Raw genomic sequence first — 9,133 nt, forward strand, 5'->3', positions numbered from 1 at the left:
AATTTTTAATGCTGTTGATTTTGTTTTTACGTTATCACGATGAAAGTAAAAATTAATAAACGATAAAATGCCCAAATGCTGGACTAAGGCCTCCTCGCGCTTTGGAGAGAATGTGTCTCCCAAATGTATCCACAAAACAATGTGTAGCTTCGGTAAACTCGCATCGATAACTCGCGATACATTGTTACTTGTTTGTTAGCGCAGATTTTTGCTCGTGATTTGCTACTGCGTTATGTAAGATTATTAATTGTACAATTATTAGTCGTAATAATATTAGAACTGTAATTTTCGATATACTTGAACAAATTAGCACGCGAATTATACCCATAGAAGTAGTTTTTGTAACAGATATATTCATTAAAAAAAGAGAATTACTTTAATGTACATACATGATGTTCTAAGCATATAACGATACCAAATCTATTTAATTGAGTTTAAAACCGAAACAAGAAATTAAAAGACATAGGACATCTATTGAAAAATTCGTAATTGCAATGAAATCAATAATTCCATATCAATTCTATTTACAACCGGATGTTAATTTATTGAAATCAATGAAGCAAAACTTCTTTTCATATTAACCATTATATTTGTTGAGAATTAATTATAATTTTCTATTGTATACATTTTTGGGGTTGCTGAAATGACGACTGGACTTTTCCTTGCCACTATTTTTATAGTTCTAGGTAAAAAAAAATTATATCTAAAAAGAAATGATAAATCTATAAAAATGATTAATCTAATCTAATATATGTATATTCAGGTATAGGTATTGCAACAAATCATACCCATGAATTGAAGCAAACATCTCCAAATCCTGAAAAAGTTAACAAAACTATCGAAGAAGAAAATGAAATCGCAGACGAAGGATGGGAGTACGAGAATCAGACTGTTATTGACTCACGAAGGATATTATACAGTAAAAGAGTTGGGATAGGCAAAAGACCTTATATGGTAAGATGAAACTGAAGCTACGGAATCATTTAAAATATTTAACCGATATATACGGTTATTTAAGATCTATATAATTAGGATAAAGTTGAAATAAAATTGATCATTTTGTTGATTTATAATAGGTATATCTTCAATTAACAAAAGAATCGGCTAAAGCACACAAATATCGCGGTTGGCTTTGTGGTGGAGTCATACTTGATCCTTACTACGTCCTAACATCTGCCGCTTGCGTGGAAGATGCAGATAAGTTTTACATAGTATCCGGCACAACGAAATTCGTGGATAGTTTTGACTACAAATCTGACGACTGTGTTTGTAGGCACCGACGCAAAGTAGTTTGGAAATGTATACCTAAAAGTAAGTACATATAAGCTAAAATGAATTTAAGTTTTTAAGGATCATATGAAGAAACTTAAGATTCATAAAACTATTTTAACATATTTATAAAATTGGAAAATCTTATGCATACAAAGGATTTTTTATAAAATTCTGTAAATATTTTTTAGACTACAAATTTGATTTCCAAGATAGCATAAAATGGTCTTCCAACGACATAGCTATTGTAAAAGTAAACAAACCGTTTAAACTTGGCGTATTAGAAAAAGGATGCGAATTTGCTACCGATCTTGTTTGTTACAACAACGTTAGTAGAGAACTCGAAAAAGCTGGAACTAAAGGGTATATCGCTGGATGGGGAAGCGGCAGTAACTTCAGAGAGGTAACGAGGCAAATCAAAGGCGTTTTTTAACATGTTTTAATACCATTATTTTGTGAAACGAAGCTTATTTATTTTATCAGGGGGTATATCGTCGCCAAAAAGTACATATACCAGAAAATGCTAAATCTTTACAAGAAGCAAAAGTTTGTATAATGGATAATGAGCAATGTGCTAAGAAGTGGGCTCAGCGATTCAGGAACATCATAACTACATACATGATATGCACCAAGGACGTGATGAAACGGCTTAGTGAAATATGTGATGTAAGGAGTATTCTTAAGAAATCATTCATAATCCAAAATGTATTTATATCAGCGGTTAAGAAACTTAGAATCCAAACTCTTAATATAGCCAGGACGTAGCAATCTTTCTAATTATTTTATCTTTATAGAAAAGATACGCAAATTGCACAGATGTGGAGAGTCGCCGATTAGATCAAGAAAATGATGATCAATCTCAGTTTCGTCTCGATTTAGGAAGGCACCTTCGCGATCCTGACGACTACACCGCGCGACGATCTACTAAACAAGGCGGTTTTTGTGAGGTATCTAAAATCAAGGAAAATATCTAAATTCAAATAAACGGTTTATGGAACGAACGAATAGAGAACATGTTCTCGTTAAATAAAAAAAATAAAGCTCTAAATTAACATGTGCAACAAAATACTAGTCATTTCCACATCGTGATCATCTTTTCCGAAGAAATCTAGTCTCTAATGCATGGTTTTGTTTGTATGTGTGTGAATTTAAAATTAAGTCTAGAGCAAGAACCATTTCACACACACTTTATTTCTCTCAAACAAATTTTGGTACAGCACTTATTCTAAGGTCTACCGCCAAACTGCAATTTGCAACAGTTATGACCGTATTAACCAAAATAACGATACTCACTTTTTCTCACATATCACTATGGCAGCTAATATACCCGTCTGACTATTTCAAATTGAATTCTTCTTATAGAATGACCACGGTGGGCCTCTAATAGTCAAGTATCAAGGAAAGGAGCGGGTTGTCGGGGTCATATCTGCGTGTAAAATCGATCCGAAAAGTCACAGCTGTCACGGACCATTCCTCTATACTAGCGTCTTTAAGAATCGACAATTCTTATCTTGTGCTATCAATAAGGACGTTGAGTAAGTTCTATTGGGTATCATGTTTTTCATTAAAATGTGGCGGTGTTATTATTTTCACTTGATGTTTTTAGTTAATTAGTTTCAAAAACAAAATTTAATCTCTCATCTCATAGAAGTCAATAACACTTAGCGTTTCAACGTGATTACTCCTAATGGCAGGAAAAATACCAAAAAATATTTACAAACAGTTTTATTACATTACCTCTTACAATAAGAATGGCTCATTTCTACAGATTATAAAAAAAATTGACACATTTTTATATTTCGATTGTATTTTATATTTTATTTCCATTTCATTCCAGTTTTATGGAGATTGATTTTGTATTTTTTTTTAAATATTTATTGACACTTAAATAAAAATAATACTATTAGAAGTACAAAAATACAAAACAAATTTATTTTTACAGAGAAAACTGTAGAAGGGTGTTCCGTACTGGTATAACACATGAAGAATGGTCTGTCGAATGGAATAAAGAAGACGAGTAAAAATTATATTATTATTATTATATACATCCTAAAATCCCTATGAATGCTTATTATGGTCGCATTCAATACGTTCATTATTTAACACGCTGAATTATCCGATTGAATGATCAATTCACTGGTTTATATTATTTCGTCGTACAGATTCATTTAACATTTGATTTTTTTTTTGCAGTGACATTAACGATCGAGACGATGATAGGTAATTTGAAGGTTTATAATTAATATTTATATTAATTATAAACCATTTTTTTCAATTAAGATTAAGATTATATAATGATAATTACGTGATTACTTTTTGCAGTGACGAAGAACATCAAGATATTTTAAGAGCAGTGTAAGTGAAGAATAAATTAATTGCATATTCGTTAATAAGTAAGAAGCTTAATATATATAATTCAGCTAATATAAAATTTAGTCATAAATTTCCATTTTATATGAAAATAATTAGGTCAATGAACTTCTTCGTAAAATAAATCAACGGATACGATTTTTGTTTTCAATTGATTTATATAGGAAGAAAGGCGAAGACAAACAAGATAGCTCGAACAGCGACAGCAAAGAAGATGCTATAAATACAGGCAAACTACTTAAAGTAGAATATAAAGCAAAAGCAAATGTAAAAACCAAAAGACATGTAAAAGATACTGAAAAGAAAGACAAAAAACCATCTAAAAAACATAGTCTAAGAGTACGGGACGAAGTTTTCTACGAATCCAGTCGTGATGAAAATGTCAATGAACCGGATGATGAATGAAATTATGCAACATTAAATAATATTTCATCCTATACAAATGTTCTTATTTTAATACTACCATGAAAAAAAGAATCCATTTATTTTACTGGCCACAAGTCATCATTACCTTATACAGTTTGAGCGTAACTCATATAGGAGGTATGGGTGATACAGAGTTGAAATAAAACTAGTTTTTAACGGATTTAATCGCGTATATTCACGGGCAGACACGTGACCACGAACACTGCAAAGTGCTCGAAACGTCGGGATGTTAAAATAATTAATATACGCGATTAAATCCGTTAAAAACTAAGTAGTTTTATTTCAATGTGTAATAATCGCGAAAATCTAAGACAACATTAGATACAGAGTTGGTATATTTACAAGTACAAGACGACGTAATATGACGTGTTAGGAAATTACACTAATAATAACAAATTCAGAGGGTACTTTGCATACTTCTAAGTGTTTTTTTTTTTATTATTTTGGAGAAGAGAAAATGTTATATATGATTAAGGTTAACATAATATATATATTTTTAAATATTGCTAAGAAAAATGGAAACAAAGTACTAACTCGAATGAATCCTTTTTACGTATATACACGCTCTAAAGATGCAAAAACATGTTAAAGCTATATGTTAATGTGTTAATTGTAACTGATCAGCTGTGAGTGTAGGTGAACAACAATAGCAACCCGTAGTAACGACGAGTATGGGTGTCCATAGCCATCCATCTAAATGCGAATCGACATTGGTGGATGTAATTCAGGCCCAAGTCTGTCTTTCATAAAATAACATTTAGCTTTAATACTTTAAAATTAGTAGTAATGGGCAGAATGTAGTTGAATACGAAGTTCGGTCAAATATTCGGTAAAAAGGAAAATTCGTTCGGAGTTCGGGAGAACTTCGTCTTAATTTCCCTGCGCTTTTTCGATAGTGACATGTCGTGACTTGTTTACACACCTATTTCAATTATTGCTAGATGTACCCTGCCTGCAATTAATTTAAATTTTTGTTACATGCTATTTGATGTTTATATGATCAAGCCAAGATTTTTATTTTAAGACTGGTTATTAATTAAGAAGAACAAATTAATTGAGTCTAAACGCACACGAGTTATTACATGTCCCTAATTAAAATGATTGACCATGAGTAGATAAAAGACTTACTTTATCGCATTGTTATTACAGATATTTTTAAAGATTTTAGTCAACATAGTGCAATTAAATAATGCATACGGCGTTTAAATGTAATTTCGCCCGAACGCTTAAGTTCAGTTTCAGTCGCCGCAATTCGGTTAAGCTGAATGCCAAACGAATTTCAGGCCATAACTAATAAAAAAAAAGAAAATAGATCAAAGGTATATTTATACTTTAATTTAGCACAATTGTTCACAACGACTCGATAATAAAATCAAGTTTAAGGCATGCGATAAACCTCTTGTCACTTAAACAGTTGCCTCCTTCGTTTTTGGATATGTTCATGGTGACCTGATATCGGCCAGCTGTTGCACTGTTAATCGGTAAATCTTTCGTGTTCGCCACGAAATCTTTGATGGCGAACTTATCCTGAAAACATTACAAAACTACTTACTTTGAATCCAACGAATTTTGAATTAAAAAAACAAAACATCAATTTATTTTATATCGATGTAAATTTAACACATTTCTTCAGGAAGTGAATGTTTACACAATTTGAGTCTCGGCGTTATAGATTTATTAAATTCTCTTTTTAAATGTATATCTACTTACATCATACAATACTTCGCTTTGGAATATAAGAGGACAGTATGAATGTCAAGTTTTATTTAATGCTCTTACACCTATTCTGTAGGAACAAGCTCAAAATGTCAGAAAGTGATACATTTTAAAGGTATCTACACGCATCAAATCAACGTAGGTACAATAGGTATAATTGTAATCAGGATTTCGACGAAATGAGAAGTGCTTACAGAATAGCACATTTGTGCAACATAGGTTCAGTACTTACCGGTGAAAATGGACATTGATCGGGAAATCCAAAATATTTCAGATAATCGGCATAAGGACTGTCTTCATCTCCCAATTCCTTACATAAGTCACATATTTCGTGTGAAGCAAACATTTCAAAACTACCCCCAATATCCTTTTCTATTAAAACTTCTACCTGTAAAGTAATATTTAAAAAAAAGTAACAGCTTTATGGTGGGCTGAAGTTTTTTCTTCTTATGAAAACAAAGTAAGGAGTTAATTCCGTTGCTCCATTGCTCCGATGTAGGTAGATTGTTAGAAACACATATAGCAGATTTTCATTCGACAGACACATGTGACTGTTTTGTATTATTATAGTACAATATTTTAAAAGTCGAGCGAAGCCAGATCTTTATAAGAATAATTCTAATGCTTCGGATTTGCGGTCGCTCGCCTTATTTCGCCCATGTTCCTGGGCTAACGAGAGCATAGCGAAGCAAGGGCTATCGATTAACCGGTTTGCCGATCGCATCCGTTTGTCGAAGAGTTTAACGAAGGATATCTTAATGTCCAATGTAAGTAAAAAAAAATAATCAAATGTAAGTCCCTACATCTCAGAGTGCACTTCGTTATTGATAGTCAGCGGCGAAACCTATTTTGGGATCACAACTTTCTATTATCTGTTGCAACGTCCCCTGGATCGATAGGTTTGGCGAGACCCTTATGCAGTTATTTTCTTACCTCAAAAATAATTGATTTTATTAATATACCAGTTTTGCTTTTCCAGGGTAATGTTATGAGGAACTGATACATTTTCTTTTGTTTGTCGCGTATAATAAATTTATTCATTTTTACCATTCAATAATATCTTTACCATAGTTGCGGGTTCAATTCCCTTTATAAATTTTATAAATCCTGTCAAGTAAGCTGTTGTTTCGTTGTATCGCTTCACTTCGGCATCTGACGTATCCACGAAGGCATTGCTCTCTTCATCTGGACAAACGTAAATCGGCGAATCAAAATTTAAAATATACCCGTCATCTGGAATCTATAAAGTAAATACTTAGGTATTATGTCCAGCTATTTGTAATACGCAGTATAAGTTTAGTCCAAATAGATACTCGTATATTAATTTACGCTTAATACAAGGGAACAATCAAGTCTGATCCACTAGTTTGGCTTGAAATAATATTTTTGTGTTTGTTAGCCCATTTCTTGAGAAAGTTGGAGAAATTTAAAGGTGAGATGCAGTAACGTTTGACACGATTAAAATTTACAAATAACTATCTTGGTAGGTTTATAGAAAGTAATAACGTAATTGTATTCAACTAAGTGACATAGTGTACGTCAATGTTGGAATAGAGTAAGTTCTGTGTTTCCTGACGGTTCTTCTCGGTAGAATATATGTACATTCCGAACCAGAAGTAGCTTTACTTTTAATAAAATTCTGCGAGGAAAATGAGGATTCAAAAGTGCTTGTAAAAGTCTACTTTAATAAAGAATAAGTATTTTGATTTAATGTTCTTAACAAAAGTTGTCTCAATGCGCCGCAGACTATTAAAATTAAATTACACAGGGATAGTGTTATTATAAAGGGTTTAATTTTTTTAGGTTTTACTCATAATCGTACTCTTCGTTCTGAAGATAATTTACTTTTAGAAATATCCTCCTCATTCGACTTCATACTATACTAATTCCTTTACCGTACCTACTGGCTGTTCGTCTGTGGAACTCTCTTCACTCACTTATTTCATTTAAAAACATCTCGCACTTTAATTCTGCATATCTCGCGAGAATTAAATTTAATTTTATATATAAATTGTATCTAATTCTACCTTTCGTTTCTTAATCATCTACCTTAAGGTTGCCTTGAAGACATCGCTGTCTTAGAGATACGGCCGCCTCATGTGGATCATTCTTAAACGTATGTGTTTATTGGTGTACAATAAAGAATACGGTGATTTTGAATAGTGTTGCTACACGATCCCTTCTGGTTCGCCCCAATATATTTAGGGTCTCGACATTAAAAATGTAATGTTGGGATTTTTTAACTTTTATTTAATTCCCTAGTTTTATTGTAATTACCTCGTTCTGGTAATAAATAAGTGTCAACCAGAACAATGGAAGTGGTTTTTTGAATAGTGAGTATAGTAGGTCTAATCCCACAACTATTCGTTTATCCTAGGTACATGTACCTAAAGTATGTTATGTAGGTATCTGTATCGATGTGACCCAGCCACGTGTGTTACATCATGAAAGAAAAACATTCAAACAAACAAACTTATTATATTATTACCCATTTAAATACTTAAATATTACATAAATAAAATACTCTAATTTTATTGTTTAAAATACACTTACCCCTCCATCTGCAAGTACATATTTATACAGTCCTAATAACAATACTGAAACGAATACCATCTTGAAATGGATAAATGAATCAGGTTGAAAAAATATTCTATAATATAAGCAAAATATCGTGTTCCATCTGATAGAAAAGCTACGTAATTATACTTAAATAGTGATAAATATCAAAATTATTACGTTACACTACACATGTTAAATATTAATGATGTATAATGAATGGCGGTTTATCACGCAATCAAATTTAAAAAATGCTATTTTTATAGTTCCGTAATAAAAAACTCTTGACAAGAGTTGTCATTTGTTTCTTCCAGGAAGAATTAGTTAAGCATTTAATTAGTTTAACATTAGACGGCGCAAACGCAGCCGAGACAGAAGAGTTTGTTAAATATACCACACATATGGTAGGATAGCACTTATGAACTGGTGAACTACACAAACAGGTATACCTAGTTCACCAGTTCATAAGTGGTTATAAATATAAATTTATTCAAATAGTCACCACCACCCCATAGACGGTGCTGTAATGTCAATGCACCGACAACCATAGGATGTTATGCCTAAGCATTGGCTCACATAAACTTCAGAGGCGAAAAATTTATAAGGCAATGGCATCTCTCATCGAAGGATATTCGTAGTTTCATTTCCTTATATATTTTTTAAGTACTTTCTATAGCTTTTTCTAAATATTAAAATACATTTTTGACACAAGACAAGTACCTAAAATCACTTGCCGTTAATTCGATCCTTATTTTCAAAAAGGTTAAGGTAAATAGGACTGGGCGTAATTATAGAC

The 9,133-nt window shown here is 32.0% G+C and overlaps 2 protein-coding genes across 2 annotated transcripts; one reads left to right on the forward strand and one right to left on the reverse strand.

Moving 5' to 3' along the window:
- Nucleotides 1–67: 67 nt before the first annotated feature.
- LOC125072981 lies at nucleotides 68–4,076 on the forward strand. Its single transcript, XM_047683617.1, has 11 exons — nucleotides 68–152; nucleotides 764–954; nucleotides 1,077–1,311; nucleotides 1,461–1,672; nucleotides 1,753–1,935; nucleotides 2,064–2,216; nucleotides 2,632–2,804; nucleotides 3,212–3,286; nucleotides 3,463–3,489; nucleotides 3,592–3,624; nucleotides 3,804–4,076. The coding sequence occupies exons 1-11, from the start codon at nucleotides 68–70 to the stop codon at nucleotides 4,042–4,044; spliced, it is 1,608 nt and encodes a 535-aa protein (XP_047539573.1). The 3' UTR covers nucleotides 4,045–4,076.
- Nucleotides 4,077–5,390: 1,314 nt separating this feature from the next.
- On the reverse strand, nucleotides 5,391–8,385 carry LOC125073212. Its single transcript, XM_047683951.1, has 4 exons — nucleotides 8,335–8,385; nucleotides 6,848–7,021; nucleotides 6,014–6,169; nucleotides 5,391–5,592 (listed from the first exon to the last, which is right to left on the reverse strand). The coding sequence occupies exons 2-4, from the start codon at nucleotides 6,848–6,850 to the stop codon at nucleotides 5,416–5,418; spliced, it is 336 nt and encodes a 111-aa protein (XP_047539907.1). The 5' UTR covers nucleotides 6,851–7,021; nucleotides 8,335–8,385; the 3' UTR covers nucleotides 5,391–5,415.
- Between the last annotated feature and the right edge of the window lie 748 nt (nucleotides 8,386–9,133).

This window comes from Vanessa atalanta, chromosome 23 (genome assembly GCF_905147765.1).
Source record: "Vanessa atalanta chromosome 23, ilVanAtal1.2, whole genome shotgun sequence".
Taxonomy (NCBI): domain Eukaryota; kingdom Metazoa; phylum Arthropoda; class Insecta; order Lepidoptera; family Nymphalidae; genus Vanessa; species Vanessa atalanta.

Bases quoted from the DNA above. Each gene is read 5' to 3' on its own strand.
- LOC125072981 (XM_047683617.1), top strand. From the start codon at position 68: ATGCCCAAATGCTGGACTAAGGCCTCCTCGCGCTTTGGAGAGAATGTG. The intron at 2,217-2,631 runs GTATCTAAAATC...TTCTTCTTATAG, and splicing joins AACAAGGCGGTTTTTGTGAG to AATGACCACGGTGGGCCTCT. The intron at 3,490-3,591 runs GTAATTTGAAGG...TACTTTTTGCAG, and splicing joins AACGATCGAGACGATGATAG to TGACGAAGAACATCAAGATA.
- LOC125073212 (XM_047683951.1), bottom strand. The intron at 5,593-6,013 runs GTAAGTACTGAA...TAATGTTTTCAG, and splicing joins ATCAATGTCCATTTTCACCG to GATAAGTTCGCCATCAAAGA.